The 26,882-nt window shown below is 33.6% G+C and overlaps 1 protein-coding gene across 2 annotated transcripts; it reads right to left on the reverse strand.

The window, feature by feature from the left end:
* Positions 1–2,297: 2,297 nt before the first annotated feature.
* LOC123523537 (uncharacterized) lies at positions 2,298–26,172 on the reverse strand. Of its 2 annotated transcripts, XM_053538358.1 has the most exons (3): positions 25,723–26,172; positions 9,471–9,572; positions 2,298–5,097 (listed from the first exon to the last, which is right to left on the reverse strand). In XM_053538358.1, exon 3 carries the CDS (start codon positions 4,906–4,908, stop codon positions 3,274–3,276), a length of 1,635 nt encoding a protein of 544 aa, XP_053394333.1. In that variant the 5' UTR covers positions 4,909–5,097; positions 9,471–9,572; positions 25,723–26,172; the 3' UTR covers positions 2,298–3,273. The 2 variants fall into 2 exon arrangements, with proteins under 2 accessions (XP_053394333.1, XP_053394332.1); XM_053538357.1 differs by lacking the exon at positions 9,471–9,572.
* Between the last annotated feature and the right edge of the window lie 710 nt (positions 26,173–26,882).

Consider the following 26,882-nt stretch of genomic DNA (forward strand, 5'->3'; position numbering starts at 1 on the left):
AAGGAGGACAGGAAAATGTATTTGCTACAGTAAGAAGAGATGTTATAAGATATGACACACCTCTCTCAGCCCCTTAGCACTGACAAAGCGGAAGTGTATTACACAAATGACTTTATACATTAAACCAAAACTTCAAACGTCCGCTCAAAATCTATGACAATTTCTTTCATATTACCAATGTTTCTTTGTAAAACATTTTCTCACACCTAGCAAAAATATCTTTTGAATAACATAATTAAATTTCAACAAGATCAAGTGATGCTAATGTATCACTAGCTCGTATAATTTTTGAAAAACTTCAAATTTAACTAATTTCTATGTCAAAAGGGCTAAAACTGAGCTAAAGTATGTGTCCTAGTTATGTAGTCTTGCCTACAGACTATGATGGTAAACAAGTGGTCAAAGTTTCAAAGCCATATGACAAACAGGTAAGGCAAAATATGGACTGTTATAAAAACTTTAACTGAATTGCAAATCCAAAAAGGGCCATAATTCAGCCAAAATAGTTGACGGAGTTATGTACTGCTGCCTACAGACGGAGATCATGACAATAAAGAAGTGTTCAAAGTTTCAAAGCCACATGTCAAATAGTTATTACAAAACATGGACTTGTTCGAAATCTGAACCAATTTCCAAGTCCAAGAAGGGTCATAATTCAGCCAAAATATTTGATGTAGTTATGTCCTCTTGCCTACAGATAGAGACTGTTATAATAAACAAATGTTCCAAGTTTGAAGTAAATATCTTTCATGGTATACAAGATATTACTATTTCATTAAAACGTTAACCAACGCCGACGCCGGGTGAGTAGTATAGCTCTCCATATTCTTCGAATAGTCGAGCGAAAAATTATATAATTATTTTTTTTATTTAAAATTTATCTACGTCAATTATATTACTCATTCTTATAGCTCGTATTGTTTCGAAAGTTTTTTTTATTATTATTATTAAACTAATTTTAAAAGATTATAACGCATAAAATATCTAAACGTTTCACATTTTAGCAACATTTTATGTCATTTTTCAGTTTTCCTATATTCTTTTAAAGATTTATTTAAGGAAAAAAAAGACCCATTTTGTAGCGTTAGATCCCTATTGGAAATGTGTATTGAATTAATCTTTATGAAATGTTGTAATTACCTCCCTTTGATATAAAAGTATTTAAAAAAGTGGTCTATTTCTTTTGAGTTCGATAGAATTTCTAGTTTCATATTTGCATTTGATAAGTAGTGGGATATTGCAACAACTGAAATAAAATGCAAGTTTTAACAATCTGAAAGTTTTAAATAACCTGTAGCTTAAATTTGGAATTTATCTATTTTCATTCTATCGTGGTTGCGCAACTGTGATAGACAAAGGAAAGTTATAATAATTTAATAAAATTGCATTTCTAATGAATTTTGGCAAATTATGTACTTGTCAATGCAAATCTTTGACACCTTTGATACAGTAGTGTTTATATTCATATTATTCCTCAGGCAAAATATGTTAATTTAATTTATACTTATGCAAAAATAACCCTATCTTTGTTGGGCAACAAGAATAGGAAAAACAAATTTTAGAAATACTGCCAGTGAAAATCTGATGTGTATTAAGACCTCAGTGTGTCATAAATAAGTGTAAATAATCAGCTGATTAAGTTTTGAAGACATTCATTAGTTGACCAAAATCTGATTAACTGCCTTTAAAAGGTTAAAGTATAGAAGCCTACTTGGTAATTCTATGTTATTATAATGTAATATGTCTTTGAATGTACGTAATACATGCTATGTTTTATGTACTTTTGTGAGAACATACCCCAGCAAACATAAGACTATCTTTTATGATAGTAACGTCTTTACACATTTCACTGCCTCCAGTAAACAAACTTTAATCAATTTGTAACAAAATTTGCTCTTATTTTGCTTGGTTGTTTTTTATATGTCCCAAAGGTGTTCTCATAGATTTTATGAACTATCACAACAGCAATGTTTAAGTGTCATGTGGTGTCATTAGAAGAGTCTTGTGTTGAATTTTGTTATATGTTCTGGTCCAATACAATGTTACATACAATACAAATAGACATTCAGCTTAAAATGATCTTCTCATATAGTTGTTTTTCCATGTCTATCCAGTCAAGATTGTCACCAGCTTTAAGATAATCGCCTTAAACAAGGTCAGAAATATAGATTCATATATACATTTGGTACTTGTATATCTTTCCAGATAGTCATTAGAATAAATTTAATCGATCTTTATTTAATGGAAAATACTGTTCGACTTTAGGAGTGCAATATAATAGTGCATATCTCTCGATGCAAAGCTAATAACCTTTTTATTATATACTTATCTATACATATTAATTCTAATTATATACATATCATGAAATTGTGAAATGGCCTAAATAAAATGTACAAAGCTGATGTAAATAAAAATAACTGGTGTATTTCAAAACAATTTTTAAAACTATTTCACCACTTAAATTCAATCTATTTTGTTTGGAACCCAGTCAGACAAAACAGATGTAATAATTTATTCGAACTTTTATTATAATTTAATTGTTGTATTAATCGTGAATGCCGTCAAGTATTTTAACTCAGTGTTGTGATGCTTTCTGGTCTAAGTACATTCACTGACTGTATGTGTATAAATTAGTTCCGCACAGGCCGATGGTAATTCGCGTAAGGCAGGTTAAATGATAACTCATCACCTTTCAAGCACAGAATGAATCAAAACGATTTTGTTTTTATATTGCTAAATCATATTCCGTGGTTCTAAAGTACATTCTTAAAGATTATTCACTATCACAACAGCAATATTAAAGTACTGTCTGATAAACGTAAACTATCACTAAGTACTTGGACTCTTGGACTGTAATTATATTTTCTGGTAATTTGGTTCCGGTACTTTTGAACGTTTACAGTCCGAAGGACAGAACCAATCAAGTATGGTCTGCCATTATTTTGCATGGTGGTTTTCTTTGCTTCCATATGATCTTCTTTTAGATTTTATGTACATGAAATTGTCAAATTTAATGTAATTGTATGACTAAACTTTTAAGAATTAGTCTGATATTCCAGTGATACCTGTATCAAAAAGTAGAATAGATTACGTAACCAGCTTTCAAAAATAAATTTTAAACAGATCTGAAGCAGTAAGTAGGTAGTACGTAGGAAAGTCTGTATATAGGAAAGACAGTCAGACAGACTGGACGGACGGACCGACCAATAGATAGATAGATAGATAGGTAGGTAGGTAGGCAGGTAGCTAGGTAGATAGATAGATAGATAGATTTTAAGTAATGGTCTCAAGAAATTTGTTAATGAGCTCTACATCGAATGAATCTTTTTTCGGCTCATTTCGCTTCACTTTGTATCTAACCAATTGTTTCAATGATACGAATTTGATACCATAACAATAGCCATAATTTTTTGGATCATAAAACAAATCCCATTTGTCCGTTGCCCCATTGTCAGTAAAATGGTCTTCTCCCCATGCGCGCCCCTGTGAAATGGAATTGTTCTTGAAAGCATGAGCTTGAATAGAAATTCCATGATCATTTCCAAGTAAAGCTTTGTCAACCTCGTGCAAAAATAAAAGGTCAACATCTGTTCGTTTGCGCAGGCCATAAAATCCAAGCACTGTTCCTGAGTCAATCATGACGTCATCTCCTCCCACACAGATACCTGGCAGTGTCTTTATCGGTGCAATAGATGAACGTCTGGCAACTTCTTTTGCAATTAATTTACAATCAGACGCATTCTTTGCGTAGTTCATCAATTGTATGGAATTTGGATTAAGTATCATTTCTGCAAGAATTACATTCTCTTCTGTAGTATCGGGAATGTGAACACTGGATTTAAAGATATTATCAGTGTAAAGCTTTCTTACTTTATTTTTACACTGAACTAAATCTCTGTTGCGTTGTGCATAGACAAATAAAAATATGGCACTGTATGTTGAATTGAATTTTGAAAGCATATGTTGAATTTTTGTCTGCAGCCAAGCTTGTTGCCCATACATATGAGTGATTAATTGCCGCATTCCACTTTTAGTGAAGTTGATTTCTCTTTCATATAAAATGCCATTGTCTTTTGAGCATTGTTCTTTCACAATTTTACGCATAGCGTCATCTTTGCTGCGATTATTTGAAAATACGGAAACAATATAAACCAAAGTTTTCAAGGATGGAAGCTTCAACTGGATTTTCATCCATTCCAACATGACCATATTCGACGTCTTCTCCGACAATCCTCTGCCTTTAAAGAACTTATATCCCCAATTAAAGGAACGCTGTTTATAACTGTGATGTTCAAAACATGCATTCTTTGATAATATTATTGAAGCCGATATTCTATGTGCACCATTAAGAAGAAATCCTATTTTGTCCAACGGAATCCTCGATCTGCTAGAATTAAATCCACTCGTTTTTATGGCTTCTATCGTTTTATGAAATGATAAAATGAAATCAGACTGATTTTTCTTATTTCTGCATGGTAGTTTCCCATCGAACCAGGACATGTTAGTGTTGCTACAGTATTCTATGAAATGGTTCCACACTCGAATATGTTCAGTATATGCATCTTCTATTACGCTTGGAACTCGCTTCTTGTAAACATAGAAATATGCATAAACCATTTTGACTATTAAATCAAATCTGTACGATTGTAAATGATTTGAAGGATTCTCGAATAGAGAATCTGAACCACTGCTTTGTTTTCTCATTTCTAAACTACTATGGTTTCTAGTTACCACTATTTCAACATGATCCCTTTGAGAAATAATTTGTACCATATGATGATCTGGCACGACGAATACAAAACAGACTATAAATGCTGTTACTATTAAACATACACAAAATAACCATTTCAGTCGTTTGTTTAGTACTGTTTCCGTTCTTTGGAAACGTTTCCTGTTTTGCAAAAGCATATTCTTTTTAGCTGTTAATCTCAATTATGTAGTATTAGTGTATCAGCTTCTATGTAACAGTTTTGTGTCGATTTGTAAATGATTACAATCTTGACTCACATGGCCGAAGTGTTGATTTATCACCTTCTTACGTCAAAATTCTTCAGACATATATATGAAGAAACAAAATTCTAAATCCATAACGTGAGTCTGAAAAAAAGACAAAAAATGTGATTATGTAGAAAGACATTAGAAATCTTTCATTTCTCTCAGTTATAATTTACTTCAAAATTTCTTAAAATGCTAAAATACAGATATTCATAAGTCAACGGCAGCTCTTGCATATTTCATAGACGGTATGCATTCTTGGCTAATTGAATTAGATCGCAGGTAAAATCGGGATTGTAGTGACATAACTGTAGCATGCAATGGTACTTTTATAATTGCTGTTTCTTTAGAGTAGTCAGTGAAATACATGTATCATTATAGTATTAGATTTTTTTCCAGATGTGCTAAGATACTTTAACATAGAAAAAAAATATTATTCATGCATCATAAATATATATGGGTAATCAAAAAAAAAAGAGAAAACTAGAAAATTCTTTTGTAAAAAAGCGCATGTCTCCCCCAATGCAAAGTCCTATAGGCAAGAAGTCAATAGGGGTCAGGAGCGAAAGTTAAAGAGACACTGATTGTTGGCTGCAATAGGGATCATCTACTTGGCATGTCCAGTCATCCCGCTAAATTTCAACACTCTTGGCCTAGTGGTTCTCAAGTCACTGATCAGGCTCCTGTGACCTTGACCTTTGATCAAGTGACCTCAAAATAAATAGGGGTCATCTACTCTGCATGTCCAATCATCCTATTAAGTTTCAACATTGTAGGTCAAGCGGTTCTCAAGTTATTTCCAAAAAATGATTTTACATGAACAGGTCACTGTGACCTTGACCTTTAATAGACTGACCCCAAAATCAATAAGGGTCATCTACTCTGCATGTTCAATCATCCTATGAAGTTTCAACATTCTGGGTCAAGTGGTTCTCAAGTTATTCATCGGAACTGGTTATCAATGTTCAGGTCCCTGTGACCTTGACCTTTAACAGAGTGACCCCCAAAAACAATAGGGGTCATTTACTCTGCATGAACAATCATCCTATGAAGTTTCAACATTCTGGGTCGAGAGGTTCTCAAGTTATTGATTGGAAATGGTTTTCCATGTTCAGGCCCCTGTGGCCTTGACCTTTAACAGAGTGACCCTAAAATCGTTAGGGGTCATCTACTCTGCATGACAAATCATCCTATGAAGTTTCATCATTTTGGGTCAAGTGGTTCTCAAGTTACTGACCGGAAATGGTTTTCAATGTTCAGGCCCCTGTGACCTTGACCTTTAATGGAGTGACCCCAAAATCGATAGGGGTCATCTACTTTGCATGTATAATCATCCTATGAAGTTTCAACATTCTGGGTCAAGTGGTTCCCTAGTTATTGATCGGAAATGGTTTTTAATGTTCAGGCCCCTGTGACCTTGACCTTTGACGGAGTGACCCCAAAATCAATAGGGGTCATCTACTCTTCATGACCAATCATCCTATGAAGTTTCAACATTCTGGGTCAAGTGGTTCTCTAGTTATTGATCGGAAATGGTTTTCAATGTTCAGGCCCCTGTGACCTTGACCTTTGATGGAGTGACCCCAAAAGCAATAGGGGTCGTCTACTCCAGCAGCACTACAACCCAATGAAGTTTGAAGGTTCTAGGTCAAATGGCTCTCTAGTTATTGCTCGGAAATGAAGTGTGACGTACGGACGGACGGACGGACGGAAGGACGGACGGACGGACGGACAGGGCAAAAACAATATGTCTCCTGGGGGAGACATAATTATATGATTTAGGAAACGATGACTGAGAAAACGGTTTCAAATGTTTTCCATAAAATGTCAATAAATATTTTAAGGTCTTATTATAGGAATAATGTTGGTTGATATTTTAAAGGGCATGTATGTTTTTCAATGACAGAAGATGAAATCTTGTTTTTAAAACGATATTTCTTTTAGACAATTTAATGAATAAATGGTACATTTGATTTTATGTATCAATCCATGTCACCTGGTTTGGTTTTGTTTTGTTTCGTTATACATTGCAGAAAGTGTTAGTGCAATGATACTGGTGTGCTCTTTTCAATATAAATTATGAATAACCATTTGTAGGGAGGATTCACTGCTGAGATTTCGTTCAACGTAGCATGGACAAAAAGGAACGGAGTAACAACAAAAGGACTGACTTAGCCTCAATGTTTCACCTGAGAAGGACCATGACGTTTTGGTCGAGTGGTGAACATCAATAAAGTAGATTATTATAAGTTATATAAAGCTTTTTCATACCACATTACCAATTAATAGCCCAGTTGAAAGGGTCTAGTTAATATAACTCATGAGAAGTTGTTCAGCTCTGACAACGTCATCCCACAGTGAAGTCGAGTCATTAAAGCTTATTCAGAAAGTTCTATGACTCCATGCAATAAAGGTCAGCATAATATTTCATAAGAACTTTTTTATTTCTATCTGTAATAAGCCGAACTCTTTGAATACAATGTAGAGGGATACAGGAAATGATGCTAGGGATCAAATCTGGTAAATATCCATCATTTGGTTCATAAGAACACGTTGTTTCAATGTATTTGTACCCACCCCAAACCCCACCCACCAACAAAGGGGGTACAGTTGCCCTTGTCCGTCCGAATTTTTGTCGTGTATATCATAAAAAATATTTGATCGAGAGACATCACACCTCACAGGATTGTAATTCAGTAGGTAAAGTTGTGCAAAAAGTGTTTTAAATGGGATCTCTCACAGCTATATCAGAGCTATGGCCCTTGACTTAGTCAAAAATATGCATAAAAGGGCCTACATGTTTGTGCCACATGTATCGTAAAACGTATTTTATCTAAAATTATCAAATATAATTCAGCATATGAAGTTGTGTACCTTGGGTTTCGTTAGAGATTTGTTCAGTAAGACCAGAGTTATGGCCCTCGACTTTGTCAAAAATATGCATCAAAGTTTGTGTTGCACGTATCTTAAGGTTTCGATGGAGGCCTTGAGAAACAAAAATCAAACAACACCAAATCATAGAAAGAAAGAGTTGTTTGACATGAAAATTGAACAGCATGTAAAACATGTATATTACTTTACGAAACAAGTGTCAGTATACTGATATAAACATTGAATTCCGGAAAAGGGCTGCCTAAAGGGGCTCCACTTCCGGACAGTTAAACGCCTTTAAAAACTCTCCATTTTCAAAGAACAGTTACACATGTTCGTTTTGATGCATTTGCAATAGCGTGCGAGTGGTGAAATTTCGCATAACAAGGTGGAACACAGTTTTCAGCAACTGTTTATCTTTATTTCTTTACAAATAGCATTCATTTTCAAAGGGAGACAACTGTTCCCGATTATTTTAAGTACAAATGGCATTCATTTTCAAAGGGAAACAACTTTTTCCGATTATTTTAAGTAATCTTTGAGAAAAAGTTGTCTCCCTTTGAAAATGAATGCCATTTGTAAAAAAGAAAAGATAAACAATTGCTGAAAACTATGTTCCACCTTGTTACGTGAAATTTCACCACTCGCACGCTATTGCAAATGCATCAAAACAAACACGTGTAACAGTTCTTTGAAAATGGTGAGTTTTTTAAAGGCGTTTAACTGTCCGGAAGTGGAGCCCCTTTGGGCAGCTCTTTTCATGAATTCAATGTTTATATCAGTATACTGACACTTGTTTCGTAAAGTAATATACATGTTTTACATGCTGTTCAATTTTCATGTCAAACAACTCTTTCTTTCTATGATTTGGTGTTGTTTGATTTTTGTTTCTCAAGGCCTCCATCGAAACCTTAAAATTTTTTTTAACTAGGATCATGAATCATAATTATTCAGCATGTGACGCTGTGAACCTTGGGTTTTGTTCGGGCCATCTATAGAGTTATGGCTCTTGATTAAATCACAAATATGCATAAAGGGCTTACAAATTTTGTTGTGTGTATCATATGGGTGCATTACACCCATCGTGAAAGTCATCGAAAAAGCCGATAATAAATCCGGCCAGGTTAATCGGTCGTCGCGACTGTTCGGCAGTTTTCGGTCTACTCCATTATTTACGGTCATGTAATCCCTTCATATGATGGAAAACACTGAAAGAGTACATATATATGCATGTATACGTTTCTTAAATGCTCCCCATAAATCATGTAACGAAGCTATTATGGGAGATTGTGGTCGATATCCTATGTATATTGTAGCGCAAAAAAAAGATGCATTAAGTACTGGATCAAGATTTTGGAAATGCCAGACTGTTGTTATGTAAAAAAATGCTATAACATGTTACTAAAATCAGATTCCCTTGGATATAGTAACTGGGCCAGTGTTATCAAACCTAATCTGTACAGTAATGGTTTTGGATTTATTTGGGAAAGTCAAAAAGTAAACAATCCAAATGTTTTATATATACTTATTTGCAACGTCTAAAGGATCAGTATCTACAAATGTGGAATACAAAATGCGCTGAGAATAGAAAATTAATATATTACCATGTATTTAAGACAAATTTTGATGTTGAAGCATATGTAGATGCTATAGATATAGTTAAGTTCAGATCAAGTCTCGTCTCTCTTAGATCATCATCTCACCTACTGTTAATAGAAAAAGGAAAACATTTAGGTATACCTAAAAATGATAGATTATGTTTTAATTGTAATGGTTGTGTCGAAGACGAGTACCACTTTATACTTATTTGTCCAGTGTATAGAAATTTACGACAAAAATATCTGCAAGAAAAATATTTTAGAAACCCAAATGTTCATAATTTTTGTATTTTGATGTCATGTACCAATGGCAGTATTATTAGAAACTTAGCAATGTATATATATTATGCTTTTAAGTTAAGGGCGGATTATTGTGACAATCGGTAATATGATTAGTAATCTATGTCATGTGTGACGAACTGTAAATGACTGTATCTTTTGTGTATTATATTTGATAAAATGTCAGCTGTATCACACAAGTACATACTGTATGCATGTATTGTATTAGCTTAGCTATGTAAATATTGTGTATATGGGCCGGAGGCCTTCATGCTTGTTAAATAAACTGAACTGAAACTGAACTGATTCTTCACCAATGTACCCTCATATTAACATCGACGATCATATGGATTAAATAAATATTATAAAGGCTCTTTTACAGTGCTTGCAACTATAAATAAGAACGGTTATCAACAAAAGTAAATTGGTCAACCAATCGGAACCAAAATAAGGGTAACCAAGTAAGCAGAAAAAGAGACATTTTTTTCTCAAATTATTTTCAATACATGTTTTATAGGTATATACTAAAATAACCAAAAGTAACCAGGAGCAACCAAAGAAAATAAGGATTACCTAGTAACCAGAAAAAATGACATGCTTTTTTTTCAAATTATTTTCAAAACACGTTTCATAGGTATATGCTAAAGTAACCAAAAGTAACCAGGAGTAACCAAAGAAAAGAAGGATACCCAAGTAACCAAAAAAGGAGACATTTTTTTCTCCAATTATTTTCAATATATATTTCATAGGTATGTGCTAAAATACCCAAAAGTAACCAGGAGTAACCAAAGAAAAGAATAGTAACCCAGTAACCAGAAAAAGGGACATTTTTTCTCAAATTATTTTCAATATATGTTTCATAGGTATATGCTAAAGTACTGTAACCAAAAGTAACCAGGAACTTGACACAAACAAAAAAAAGGTTAACCCAGTAACCAGAAAAAGAGACATTTTTTTTTCTAAAATTATCTTCAATACATGTTTCATAGGTATATGCTAAAAAAACAAAAGTAACTAATCAGGAGTAGGCTAAGAAAAGAAGGGTGACCTAGTAACCAGGAAAAGAGACATGTTTTTTTTTTCTCTAATTATTTTCAATACATGTTTCATAGGTATGTGTACTAGTAACCAAAAGTAACCCTGAGTAAACAAAGAAAAGAAGGCTAACCATGTAACCAGAAATAGAGACAACATTTTTACCAAAAAACTTATTTTAGTCATTGGCTAAGTGTATTGCTGCACCTTTAAAAAAGAGTAACCAAAGCAATAGAGTAAGTAACCCCAGTAATCATATGTATAAAGTAGGTTACAAATGGACTTATTGCACGGCCCATCAGGGCCGGGCATATAGAGGTGTTTTAGAATGTGCCATGGGTTCGGATTTGACAATTTTTCCCTTCGAGTCACATTTTCTGTTAAATTTTCGTTTGACACTCAGAAAGTGAATATTCTAACGTATAATCGCAACAATAATGGAATTGATATTATTTAATTCTGTTCCTTCTGGTTTATATTTTCCAATATTTGCAGAATTTGCATTATATTGAATCGGATTTGATCATTTTCAGCCTTTCAAGTTATTCGCACAGGGCCATTGGCGCATGCGCAGTGAAAATTATGTCATTCTTCTTACTGTACATGTAGTCAGTATAACGTCTTTTTTATTAAAATAATTTGATGTTGATTTTGTCAAGAACAAGGTAAGTTGTTACCAACAATTTTGTTTTTGATAACTATGCATTTTGAGTGCCAATTCACATGCGTTGACTAAATTCTAGAATACACCACCCCCATAGCGAGTCACCCTAAGTGATGACCTACTTACACTATCAATAGGAAACCTGAATAAACTAGCATGCTTTAGAAGACTTTTTGCTTAGTTACGCATTTTAATATGTTTATAGAGGTGAGTTGCAGTCAAAGTAACATTTTTAATGCGTATAAATGTGAAGTTGCTGAAGACGGAATAGTGTAAACAATAGACCACGTGACTTTTGGCGCGAATTTACTACACATACATGTACATAGGCTACTGGCAGGTGGCGCTGTGTAAGGTTTTTCCAATTATTAAAGGGAATTCCTATAGTTTTTTATGCGCATCTTTCTGCGCAGCTGACACTTTCTATGGAAAACTGAAGTGAAGTCAACATTTGTTGAAACATGTAACAGACAACCTTAAATATGAGGATTTTTGAATGAAGTTTTAACAGTAATCAAATGTTGATACTGGTTTATGTTGTATTGACAAGTTTCATGCCTGACAGGTATCTTGCCATTTTTGTGGTTGTGTTTTCACATCGCATTTTAGTACAAAGACAGTGTTGTTCATGTAAGACAATTGACTTAGTACTGATAAGACAATATCACCTTCCAGATCATTTAGTATTCAATTATAGAAAGAATTAAGAATTTTGAAACATTTTTTTAACTTCTAGTAGATATACATGTAATCAATTTTGTCAGGTTTGCGCCATTTTCGCCCGAACAGGTGTTGTATTCAAGCGGTCCCAACATAAAATTTAGCCTGGTGATCCATACATTTTTAGCAATTTTAATGCTCACAATACAATTATTTATACACAAGAAAAACAGGAAAAAATTCTATGAAACAGTTTTTTCAAAATTTAAAAAGAAATATTCTTCACTGAGGGTATTTTTCATTGAAAAAAAGTTCACAAAAGTGAATATGAAACAAGGTTTTTTTCATTTGTACCCATTATTGTAAGGATATAGTATTACCAATATGACTATGATATCAAATAAGTATATAATAAAATCTGTAAAAAGAATAAACCTTATTGTGTTGTCTTAATGTATATTTTGGTTGGTGTTTATAAAAATGCAGAAAAATATGAAAATGTTGAAAAATCGCTGGCAGTTTCAGCAACAGAAGGTGTGTTCAAAACAATTTTTCACAAAAACAAGCCTGGTGACCCATTGCTTTTATTTGTTCATTGTTTTCAGCACAAATTTTCCTTTCATATATGTGAATTTGAAAAAAAATTCTATGAAAGGAAAAAAACTATAGGAGTTCTCTTTAAATGGAGCTATTTATAAACATATCCCAATGTCCTGCAGTTACTGAAACATTAGGCATTTTAATTCGTTAATTTGAGACTGCGTCAGAAATTTTGACTCGGTGTCATGGAGAGATTTTTCTCTTATACATACTTCATGATAACAAGAGGCGCGAGGCAGTATAAAAGAGATAGTCGAAATAATCCGACGTATACACTTTGTTTTACATTGTGACGGTCAAAATGTGGCATTAAAAAGCAGCCACTCAGCGACAGTATAAAAAGCTTTCTAAAGAGATAGATAAATTAACTGGTCTAGGATTTCGTATGTTCTGTAAAATTATAGACTGAAAACTCTTTGAATTCATGGATTGTCCATATATGCACTAAAGATATTTTAAAAGGAAGAAATCCTAGACCTGTTTCGCAGACGTTCTGTTAATACAGACATTTAATAAATGTAAAGGATTTTACAGTCTATAAATTTACAGACTGGGTATCTGAAATCTGTTTTAATTACAATTTAAATAAAAACCACAGGTTAAACCTATTTTCCTTAATTTTGCATGGATAAATGATTTTTTTTTTTTTTGCATTTTTAACACTCAGAATTTTCAGAAATTTATGAAAAAAATAGTGATTGATCTGTTTGAAATTTTTCTATTTGTTTTTTTCTATGCATGATATAACTGGAAGGTTTCTTTTAAGGTTTTTCTGCAAGATTGACAGCATCTAATTGCATATTTTGTGCTACATTTATTTGAAAATGTCCCTAGTTTTTAACAGCTGCTTGACCTCCCAGTTATGATAGAAATTGATTGTTGAATGTTGGGAGTATTTCCGTAGATGTAGATATAGATTTATATAGATAATACGCACCCATTCAAAAAAAAAATGAAAACGTAATTTTAGTCCCATTCAAATACATAGTACTTTCACTTTTAAAAACAGTGTATAATTTCCAATCTGCACACTTTCCTGGCTTAAAAATAATATAGTATTTAAGATACCATCTATGACTACAATTTAGGTATACATGTACTGTAAGGCCGCCTGAAAAAAATGTTTCCAGTAACATGCTGAACAAAAATAGGTATAGGTTAGGTCAGTAATTTTTTTTTTTTTTTTTTTTTTTTGGTTTTTATTATTAAGTGGGACCTTTTGGAAGGTATTTATGTGTATTTAGGTATATTTATGGCTACTGGGCCCCTGCTAGGGGTGTAACAATATGCTAGTCTCACGATACACTATGTATCATGATACAGATGCAACGATATGGTACATATCGCGATACGAATTGGGTACCGTAAGTAAGCATTCATGTGACAAAATGAAAAATAATCAATGTCTCTACTCTTCGAAAGTACTTGAAATTTTGCTTTAAAGTTTAGTTACTATCTTTAACACTGATTGTATGAAAAATATCATTCAATATTTCTAGTTTTAACTTATCATTTCTGTATTGTAACTATCATACGATATGCGTATCGCCAAACTGGTGTATCATGATAAAATGAATTTCGATATATCGTTACACCCTTAGCCCCTGTTGATTTATCCCTGAGTAAGTTGATTTCTTTCTGACATCACTGACCATGTTTAAAGTATAAAAAATGCAGTTTTTCAACTTCTTGAGAAAACATTTGAAAAAAAAAACTTCTCCGAGGCAATGAAAAAGAATTAGGGTCCGGCCAAAAATTTAGGGTAAGTCGGGATACCTGAAACAAACTTTATTTTCTACCTAATTTGTATATATTTGTGACAATGCTTGTTTTAAATATTAAAAGAGTATTTTAATTAATATTTTTGAGGGAATTTCAGCAGGCTCAATGAAGAAAGGTGATACCTCGGCATATATGCAGAATTGAAAACTTAAATGATTACTGAAATCCCCATTACCATTTTTTCACATTTTAATACTCCCTTTCAGCTTTAAAAACCAGAAATTGAACATTTATCTTAAGTGATATGGCTAGGATATTGCAGTTCCACTGGCCAGATAGCTCAATTGGCACAGCAACCCAAAATTGAGGAAATTATATATGGTAATTTGTGTTTTGGGGAGGTTCCAGGTTCGAATTCTGCTCTGGCTGTGCAAACAGTCGCGTTGTGAAGTTAACTTTTTCCAGTTTTTATAGAAGATCTACAGATAAAATATGAAAATGTATTTTATTTATTTATATTGCTGTAATACAGTATTTACTTTGAAATAAATTTATTATCCACTATTTTGTTTACTCTTGGGGGCATATTTGTACTCCATGACTTTTAGCTCTGGTGATCACTCGATGCCCAGCCTCTGTCGTCTGTCTGTCAACATTTAGCTTGTGTATGCGATAGAGGCTGTATTTTTCAACTGATCTTCATGAAATTTTATCAGAATGATAGCCTTGATAGAATGTAGGCCAAGTTTGAATATGGGTCATCTGGGGTCAAAAACTAGGACACTAGTTCAAATCAAAGAAAAGCCTTGTGTATGCGATAGAGGCTGTACATGTATTTTTCAATTGATCTATTCATAAAATTATGTCAGAATGATTGCCTTCATAAAATCTAGGTCAAATTTGAATATGGGTCATCTAGGGTCAAAGGTCATATCTAAGAAAATACTTGTTTAAACTCAAGAGACCACATTTTTGGTCCAATCTTAATTAAAATTGGCCAGAATATTTGTTTCCATGAAATCACTAGGTCAAACATGTTTACACCGTTATGGTGTGATTCTCAGGTGAGCAACCTAGGGCCATCTTGGCCCTCTTGTTTTTAATTTTCTCAGGTGATCTTAGATGAGTAGCAGTGTGCATTATTTAGAGATCTAGCTTCAACAACTGAAGTTTCTGGTTGTTCTATTTTATTCTCTATCATTCCACTTTCACTATCATCTTTTGTGCCATATCTATGAAACACCCGCTTCTATTGCACGGGGGAGGAACTGTTACACGAAACTCGGTTGTGGAGGATATCATGTTACAGATTTAGGATGCTACTGTTACAGTATTCCTGGATAACGTTACAGCATTCGGAGAATAAAAATCACTGTCGGTGTTTTGTTTGCCAAAAAAAAATAGTAAATATTTATCTCTTTTTTGCAAAAGTAAAAATTGTTTCTCTAGATAAATGGTATGTACGTCTGCTGAGACATGGTTTAACACGTGAAACCCAGTATATTGATGTCTATCAAGCGTTTAATGACAAAATCCGGAATTTTGATAGAAAATTATCTAAAAGAAGTTGATTAAAATATGTTTCAACCATATTTTATGCTCATTTGCATCGATAAAGACCCTCTTTAGGCATGCAGTTATAATACGAGGTAGAAAAATCAACGTGGGTCTAATTTTCCGTGGTTTTATAGAATGTTACAGTTGTGGGGTGCTTCTTCTGGATGTGTTACAGATTTAGGATGATACTTTTTGGAATACATTTTGACAATATATAATACCAGGATAGCAAATAAAATTTAGATATCATGAATTATGCGGGATTATTTTGTAAGATGTAACAAATATATTATACCAAGTGCATTTTTTCTAATTTCAAAATTCTAAACCTGATTCAACAGCTATATATAATAAAATGATATATAAACATTTTCAATGGAAAGCTAGTGTTCTATATCTAATGTATATGATACCATAATCACCAATTCGCATTGAATCGTTGTTTGCACTTTAATAAGCTTTCATAGATAGTACCTGTTTATGCTACATGTATTAAGCTAGCAAACAATGTGTCCTAGCTTCAGAAGAGTTTGGCAATGCGTGTCTTTATCAACGATTTCAATTACTAATAAGCTTGAAAGAAAATATCCTCTCGGAATCGGTAATAGTGATTTAAGAAATTAATTGGCTTTTCTCACGACAACTCGCACATGTGCAATAAAACTTCATTTCAAATAACAAAAGATTCTTTTTTGTTAAACATGTATACGTGTTTACTGTTGGAACAACCATCGAATCATAGTCTGCTTGCAGGGGCGTAGCTGCCTGCAAGCAGATATGCATCTGCGCAATGAAGATTTGGCAAGCATGCACAATCAAATAGGCTAATCTGAAGCATTGAATCATTTAACAGAGGATTTTATACGCAATTCATAGCTAAACTGGATATTGTTTCAGGATTTTCATCTAAAGGTATATGCGTCTTTGTCTTTGTGTGTATGACGGCGGCATGGGCTTTTCAGGACTGTGCGCCATTAGAAGGCAGGTCTCAGGACTGTAGGCATTGCGTAAACGCGAGCACGAGCTGCGTAAACGCGAGCACGAGCACATTAAATTCGGGTTGTTCAAAAATTAGGAGTTACCTTATAAACATAGTAACTCACTCTCTTTTTAGATTTGAACGAAAGTAATTAATCTATGTGAATATAAATAAATACACACTTAAAACATTTTTCGATTTCGCTCCGCGATATCTTTGGTGATTTATTTAGAGGTTATGGAAAAACATTTAACAACCGATGTATTTAGAGATTGTTCAAACGATCGGTCAATTTGCATGGAAAAGGGATGGGAGATTTGCTCTGCATAACTTGTATCATCAACTGTTCATCATATGTGATTCTTGACATATCACAACCGACATCTTCTCCCGTTAGGTGGACTTTCCTGTGTTTTTAAACGTCGTTACAGCAACGCCACTCTAATACATATCTGACTGCCTCAAATGACGAAATAAATGTTGATTAGCAGTATTTACATCTAACAACAGAATCCTGAAGAAGGAAAAAGTATCATCCTAAATCTGTACCACATTCAAAAGCAGCACCCCACAACTGTAACATATCCGGCTAAACTGCAACATTCTATAATATCTTGGCCACTTCCAATGAGATTAAATATGGCGGACAATGGAAGTCGAGTTTTGTTTACGTTTTTGAAAGTATTGAAATTTAGGTGAAATTTAAGACTTTTTAAACTTTGATCGTGCAGAAAGGTGGACTATTGCTTTTTGCATGTATTTATTGGTATAAATTGTGAGAAATATTGACAGTAAGGATGGCAGAAAACAATTATGCTGTACAGACAATGAATAGGTTCGAAATTTTACAAGAGCGCCAAAATGTAAATGCGAGTTCGATGTTGAATCTAGACTGTCTGATGTTGATACGAGATCTACAGAGATTTCAAATCAAGATTTTATGAAATGTTCGATTGATGGAAAATTGGCATACATGTTTGAGGAATTACGATGTATTAGACACGAGCAAGTGAGATGTAGTCGCGGGTTGGAGAACTTTGAAAAATCGCTCAGTGATATGAACCATAAAGTCACGCAGGTAGCCGGTATTACCAATTGTCAAACAGAATGCTTAAAGACATTAATATACAGGTCAATTGATAGTGAAGCTAGATCTCGTAGGAATAATCTTATTTTTAGAGGATTCGCAGAGAACAGGGGAGAGAACTGTTTTGGTCTTGTTCGTGATTTCTTGGCTAACCATCTAGATTTAGATCCTACCTGATTCTACCTTACCCGTGCTCACAGACTTGGGAGGCCTGACCCTAACAAAGATATCCAGAGAAGACCCATCATTGTGAATTTCAGGGATTTCCCTGATTGCGTAGAAATAATGGGTAAAGTGACATTGCTAAGAGGAACCGTATTTTCGGTGGACTATGACGTTCCGATTGAGATACAGCAAGCACGGTCACGTTTATGGCCCCTGTATAAGGATCTCAAAAGACAATACCCCAGATCCAAAATTCACATTGTGTACCCGGCGAAGTTAGTGAAAGATGGACGACTCGTAAAAGATGAGTTGCCTGAATGGAACAAGTACGCGAACTCCAACAGAATAGACTTAATAAAAAAGATCGAGGGCTTGTTCGGGTCTAACAGTGCAAATCAAGATGAAAACATAATCATTAACTTATCAGAGACATATAATCACTTACCCCAAACCTCCAGTGCCAGTCCTAGTGTACAGACAAATGTATGTCCCATGGAAATAACCACAGCACCCAGTGCCCCAGTTCAGGCCCAACAGTATGCAACACAGAGTCCCCCTCAAAATGTTCCACTGAATGCCCCTCCAAATGTCCCACAAAATGTGCCCATGTTTAATCCTTTCATACATCCTAACACTATGATCCCAGTGATGAACAATGAACTTTTGCAACAACAGATGGCAGCGTTCGCAAGTTTGGCACAGAATGTTACTCCAATAGCACCAATGCAGTCTATCCCAGTTATTGTAAGCGCCTCACGTTTAGTCCCACACCAGTCCGCCCCCTCAGCAAACACTAAATATGGTCCTGACCCTGTCATTCCTACACCATCTAGTCAAACGCAGAATAGCATACCAGACACAAGTGCAAATATTATAAAACCGAGTAAACTGTCAGTACCTCCTTCAATCCCCCATAGTACTGCAACAGAACGGGAGAGTGCTATACGTGTGAATATCCTGAAAGATGCTAGTTCTGAAGAAACATTTGTAAAATCCATTGATGACAGTAGTGAAACCTCGTGTAAAACAGTTACACATGTATCTCCAGTGCGGGGGCGTTCTAGATCTGTACGTAAGACGATACGGTCTGATAATCGCTCACTATCATCGAAGCCGTATAGACGAAAGCAAAGTGACAGTAATACACGCGACAAAAACCGGGTTTTACCCAGTGCTAAAAATAGACAATCTTTACCTGTCGGTCACTCAGAGCGTGACGGTCATGTGAACGAGCAGTCAGTCACCGACGGATCGTCACCTATGGAGGGCAATGCGGGACAAGAGGGTACCGCTGAGATGTGCGCTACTGAACGTACAGGGACTAGTGACAAAAAGGACAAACAAACTATCATCTCCAGAACTTAAACGTGTTTTTGATACGCATGATATAGTGTTATTGACCGAATCTTGGGGAAATGATTTTACAAATTTTGATGTTGAAAATTTTGTGTATTTTGCTGTACATAGAACTGAAAATAAATCGACTGCCAAAAGGTCATCTGGTGGTGTAATACTGTATATCAGAAACTCATTTGTCTCTTCAGATACATTAGTTTTTTCAAGTTACGATGATATATTATGTATAAAAATTACTAAAGAGAAGCTTGGTTTAGAAACCGATTTATTTGTATGTCTATGCTATGTCATACCTGAAAATAGTACCAGACAATCTGTTGTGGACTCGCATACTTTTGATAGGCTATTAGATAAAATCACAGAATTAGACTCTAGCTCTGAAAATGGTATAAATTTTCTTCTCTGTGGAGATCTAAACTCACGTGTATCAGAGAGTGCAGATTTCGTTGTAGATGATACTGTATCAAATGTTGATGTATTGCCAGACGATTATTGTTCAGATAAATACTTGAAACGGGTATCGCAAGATAAAGGTCATTTAAATGGAAATGGTTTATTATTGTTAGATTTGTGCAAACAAACTGGGCTCAGAATTATGAATGGACGCTTACAAAATGATGAAAACATTGGAAAATTTACATTTGTTGGATCCACGGGTTCTTCTGTTGTGGATTATGTTATAAGCACACCTAACATATTTGATTTTGTTGAATATTTTAATGTTGACGATCCAAATATTTTATCTGACCATTGTATGATTGATTTCACCTTTTGCTTTAATAAACCTATTCGTAAACAAGATATTGTAAACAACGAAAAGAGTTACGACAAAGTAAACGTTAAATACTCGTGGAACAAAGATAAAACACTCGTATTAAAGATATGCTAGAACAAAATTGTACTAAAAATAAACTAGATGATTTTAAGGCAAATGTTAGTAATGCAAAATGTAACTCAGATATTGATAATTGTATTGACCAATTTAGTAGCATACTCGACGGTGTAGCCACGCCTTTGTTTAAACGCAATATTACCAATGCCAATAATAATTTTTATTCTGTACATAATGATAACAAATGGTATACCACCGAATGTGATGATAAGAGAAAAATGTTTTATAATGCATTGAACTGGTTTAGACAAGATAAGACAGAAGCAAATAGAGTGAATTTGGTAGCCAAACGTTCTGAGTATAAATGGTGCTTACGTAAGGCTAGATATGACTATGACAAAAAGAAAACTGATAAACTGATTGAATCTCGATTGCAGAATGCTAAATTATACTGGAAAATGTTAAAAGAGAGTGCAGGAGTTATGAAGTCAAATATACCTTTAAATGTATTTGAACAATACTTTAAGTCGGTGAATAACCCAGACGACAAATTTTTCACACCTGATGATGATATTTTTCATTTTATAGAACGTTATGAGAACAATGAATTTCGTATTATGTTCGATGAACTGAATATGCCTTTTAATATAGACGAACTTCTTAAATCTGTTAACCAACTGAACTCCAATAAAAGTGGAGGTCCTGACTTGTACCTAAATGAGTTTTTCATTCACGGTAAAAATACTCTTTTGCCGTATATAGTGTTGCTATTCAATAAAATTTTTGAAAATGGATACTTTCCAGACAGTTGGTCGGAAGGGTTTGTTGTTCCCTTACATAAAAAAGGAACGATAAATGATGTGAACAACTATAGGGGAATTACATTGCTTAGGTTACTTGGAAAATTATTTACTAGAGTTTTAAATAATCGTTTGTGTACATGGGCCGAACAATATGGAGTTTACATTGAAGCACAGGCTGGTTTTAGGTCAAAGATGGGTACAGCAGATAATGTTTTTGTTTTACATGGGCTCATAAATCATGTTATAAATACTGGAAAGCAATTATTTTGTGCTTTCATTGACTTTAGTAAAGCATTTGATTATGTTAATAGAGACTGTTTGTGGTCAAAATTAATCAAGTTAGGTATAAGAGGAAATATTCTGAATATAATGAGAGCAATGTATTCCAGTGTTAAATCAAGAGTTAAGTATATGAACCAGTTAAGTGATAGTTTCGAATGTCAATTAGGTGTAAGACAAGGGGAGTGTTTGTCTCCCTTTCTTTTTGCTATGTTTTTAAATGATATTGAAGATATGTATGCAACCAGTAATTTAGATGGTATTGATGTTGACACTTTTAAAATGTTCTTGATTTTATATGCAGACGATATTGTAATTTTTGCTAATAGTAGAAATGAGCTTCAAAACAGTCTTAACATGCTATATGATTATTGTAACAAATGGAAATTGTTAGTGAATGCATCCAAAACAAAGATACTTATATTTAGAAAAGGTGGTCGCCTACCAACAGATATTAGTTTTCACTATGGTGAACATAACATAGATATTGTTAACCGATTCGTATATCTTGGTGTTGTTTTTACAACAGCTGGTTGTTTTACAGACGCACAAAATACTCTAGCTGGTCAGGCTTTAAAAGCTATCTTTAAAATGAACAAATATTTATATAAATTCACCAATATATCTATTAAACATAAGTTAGAATTATTCGATAAGCTTGTGTTGCCTATTCTTAGTTATTGTTCGGAAGTATGGGGTTTTCATCACGGAAAAACGTGAGAGTACACTTACAATTCTGCAAACGATTGTTAGGTGTTAAGAAAACTGCTCAAAATGATTTTGTTTATGGTGAATTAGGCAGAATGCCTCTACAAAACTTAAGATATTTTAATATAATTAAATTCTGGATCAAGATATTACATACATCTGATCATAAATATATCAGAAAAGTTTATAACATGTTATATAATGATGCATTGCAAAATCCAAATAGAAAAAAACTGGTGTTTACTGGTAAAAAATCTACTATGTGAGCTTGGTTTTATTGATGCATGGTTGTTCCAAACGGTGGGAAATGTTGATATATTTCTATGTAATGTTAAACAAAGAATTAAAGACCAATTCGTCCAAAATTGGCAAGGTAGATTGAATGAGTCGTCTAGAGCACTCTTCTATAGACATATTGCTAATTTTCAATTTCAACCATACTTACGTTCAGTTGTCATTAAGAAATTTTGTGTTAGTATGTCACGCTTACGTATGTCATCACATAGATTATCTATTGAAACTGGCAGATGGAATCAGCCAAGTATACCTGTTAATGATCGTAAATGTTCAGAGTGTGATGCTTTAGAGGATGAATATCATTTTGTGATACAATGTAGATTATACAATGATTTAAGGAGACAATTAATACCACCTTATTACTGGAGTTCTCCCAATATGTACAAGTTCATAGAACTGATAAATTCAGAAAATGCAAGAACGGTTAAGCGTCTAGCGTGTTACATAGAAAAGGCATTTAAAATCAGATCGAATGCATCATACAATGCCAGACAATAATAATAAAATGTTGACATATATCACTGATGTATAGACTTATAAGGCTAGTTGAATGATATGTGCATTCCAAATATCTTGACAGAGCTTTAAATTATCAGTACATCGTATACATTTTTATTACACATTTTGGTTTGGTGCGTACCGTTTTTATTGTATATAAATGGAAATTACCATTAATACCTTATTTATCCCAGTACATTACGTTATAACAAGTGATGCAATATCATAAAATTATATATGTCATACAGCAAACTATGCAGCAATATAGTACATGATATTAGGGCTCGATTACATGCTGATCTATTTGTAACTTAGTTTTAAGTATTAATGTCCCATGCATGTTTCCGTATATGTGTAGGGGAAGCTTCTATACAACAACCATGTGATCGCAATCCACTTGTCAACCTTGTCAACTTTTTTTTCGGACAAGATAGACATTAAAGTGGACACCGACACATTATTCTTATCAATATCTTAGTATATTTAAATAGCAAATGTTCCAAAACATTATGATGCTCCAGTGGTCAACCTTGAGCTATCCAAGGAAGACAACAGTGGATGCACAATTTCATCGCTATTTATTAATGGGAATGACATTTATAATGCTAAAGTTTCTTTGTTGTTGTATGAAACCATTTCAAAATTAAATCGGTTGTGTAATTAGATAGATGTATAAAAATGCTATAATATATCCATGTAAGTGTATCATACCGGCAATGAAAGTAAATATTTTGTTGTACAGGGGAACAGAATTTCAAGTCTCAGTCTGCTCATTCCCTCCCTTTGTATAATAATTGTATCACTTGATTCGCTATTAATTTGTGATATTTAGTATGGTCATGTTCTATAAAAAAAATTGCAAGAATAACTATGCACGGTATATATATATATATGTAAACGTATGATTTTATTAGTAATGACAAGTGCAATTTATAATATGGTTTAAGGGAAACTATACGTTTTCTGTTGAGCTGATTTTTATTAATGACAGTGCTAGCTTTGATATAACTTTCTGCTATTGTCTTCATTAGCCATTGCTATTTCGTATTTTGGAAATATTATTACAACTTTGTATTATATTGAACACTTCATGTGCAATTGTACGCCATATTATTATCATGTAAATGGGGCCTCATGGGTCTTATGACCTTCTGGTTGTTTATAAAATAAACTCTTGAAACTATAAAACCACGAAATATTAGATCAACCATAATTTTTCTACCTCGTTTTATAAGTCCATGCCTGAAGAGGGTTTTAATCAATGCAAATTAGCATGAAATACGGTTGGAATATCTTTTAATCAATTTCTTTTAGATATTTTTCTATCAAAATTTCATTTTTTTTCATAAAACGCTTGATTGACATCAATATACTGCGTTTCGCAGGTTAAGCCATGTCTCAACAGACGTGCATATCACTGATCTAGAAACACAATTTTTATTTTTGGAAAAAAGAGATAAATCTAAACAACATCTTTGGCAAACAAAATACCGACAGCTATTATTATCCTCCGAATGCTGTAACGTTATCCAGAAATACTGTAACAGAAGCATCATAAATCTGTAACATGATATCCTCCACAACCGAGTCTCGTGTAACAGTTCTTCCCCCGTGTATTGGTCATTTTTCAATAAGTCAGTCGTCTTGTAAGCTTTATTGTCGATAGACTGGGTTTGTCGCCGGCTACATACGGATAATGAAAGGGAAAGCTGGAAGCCATGAACTTCCTGGTTGTTGTTGTTGTTGTTGTTGTTTACTTTGTTTGTTTGTTTGTTTTTATTTTGGAAATGTTCGGAGTTTCTCTGATGTAAAATTGTGACGTGAGCTGGCATCAGTTCCCTTCTTTCTAGCAATGAATATGACAATATTTCTAAAAGATGATTCACTGTTTGTAAATTATATTCTATTGATCTCACTTTGTGGGAAGAATACCAGCAGTGAAATTATTGATTGATAATTCTGTAAGATACTTAATCATATTTATCTTTAGTTTATTGAGGATATGTTTCCATGAAGACAGTAGACAGGCTGAGATTCAGGACACGTGTAGGAAACTGCTATACAGGGTAATAATATCTGCTAAAAGTTGTCCGAATCTAATTGATTCTTTGATATGATTAAATGTTCAGATATTAGTTTAAGTGTATATGGAACATTGGTATGTTTTTTGTATTAAAATAACCAGAAAATCCTAAGTAACTAGCTTGAGAAAGTCATAGGCGAATCACTGACCAATAGGAAGATTATTTACATTATTCTGATGGAAATCTGTGCCTGGTATGAAAACACTGGCTACTATCTGGTCTTACACTTTTAGAGAATATTTTGTTACAGGTAACCTTATGTAATTATACATGAAAAAACACAAATGACCCTTGAATGAATTATGTAGTAGACCACTTCCCTTTCATTAATTTCAAATACCGGAGTACTTCGGTCTTAGTCCTGATGTTTTATGAACTACAGCCCCAGTGCATTATTTCTCTTAGATTATTAGAATTGTATTTTTGTGCGATATTTTAAGCGAAAAACGGGACTGAAACGCCGCCAGTGATAAAATATCTAAGACAATAAGCAGCTCTTATGTACACCAGAAAGTTAAAAGCACTATTACGTATCATTAAAATATATAATCATAAATTTATATAATAATAATAATAATGATAATAATGAAATAGTTTATTTTGCCCGTCAGCGTGCTATGCTTTCAAGAGATCTTACAGACTGATTTACATACCTGATAAATATTCCTATCACACGTAAAATAGTCTTCAATCCTAACCAAAGACATGTTTTATATCCGTCTCAATGTTAACACATAAGAAGTCGACAAAAATATATATTTTTACAGTTTGCAATAAATAATTTAAAAAAAAAAAAACAAGTATCCGTCATGACATTACACTCGCGTGCTTAAATTGTGTTTTCCGCAAGATGTAAAATGACTTGTCATTCTTTATTGATTTTCATGCTACAACAAACAGTAGATGCAGGAGAATAAATATATATAGAAGAACGGAAGCCATGGCATCGTCGATCATGAATAATTCGTTCGTGGCGTGATCGGCAAGTTGACGACTTATGACCTCTTAAGGTATGCCATCAATAATCTGCAATATTCAGAATATCAAAACAATTATTACATCGAAAACATATTGATTTAAATAGAATTTCAAATTATGTCTAATGTTTATCCATACAAATTCTAGATATTTCTATAAATCATTCAGACCCAACTCACGATTTATTTTTATATTAACGTGTTCTTTTAATGTGAATCATTTACTGACAAACATAGATATTGTAATCTGAAATAAAAAGTATTCAAAATTGTTGAATGAAACAAAAACACACAATTGCTTAGTGTTTTATAAGAACTGTATTGTTTTGCCGTTGATATCTAACAACAATGCTTTCGTGTAATTGTTGTGGGAATTGAAATGATTTTTCTCCAATGACACCATTGACGCATTATTCTGTATGTTCGTATAATAGTTTAAAGCTGTGGTCTTACGGTTTACGGGAAATAATTTATTACGTCAGAATTACTTTTACGTTTTGATGGCACCACACTGTATTCAATTTTATTATCCCCCGACGAAAGTCGGAGGGATATAGTTTTGACGTTGTCCGTCCGTCCGTCCGTCAGTCCTTCCGTCCGTCTTTCCGTCCGTCCGCCCGAGTAACACCAGAATTATGGCCCTTAGAAGTTTCTACTGTTAACTATATAGGGTACTATAAATATGGCAATTTCTGCATCATAACTTTTGATATATTTGACCTAGAACTATGAAACTTAAACAGAATTTAGATCACCATAATGTGGTTGTGTACACACAATTTCGTTCGCATTTATTTGTACATTAAGAGTTATTGCCCTTTAATTTTATAAAAATC

This window comes from Mercenaria mercenaria, chromosome 3 (assembly GCF_021730395.1).
Source record: "Mercenaria mercenaria strain notata chromosome 3, MADL_Memer_1, whole genome shotgun sequence".
Lineage (NCBI taxonomy): Eukaryota > Metazoa > Mollusca > Bivalvia > Venerida > Veneridae > Mercenaria > Mercenaria mercenaria.

Bases quoted from the DNA above. Each gene is read 5' to 3' on its own strand.
- LOC123523537 (XM_053538357.1), bottom strand. From the start codon at position 4,908: ATGCTTTTGCAAAACAGGAAACGTTTCCAAAGAACGGAAACAGTACTA.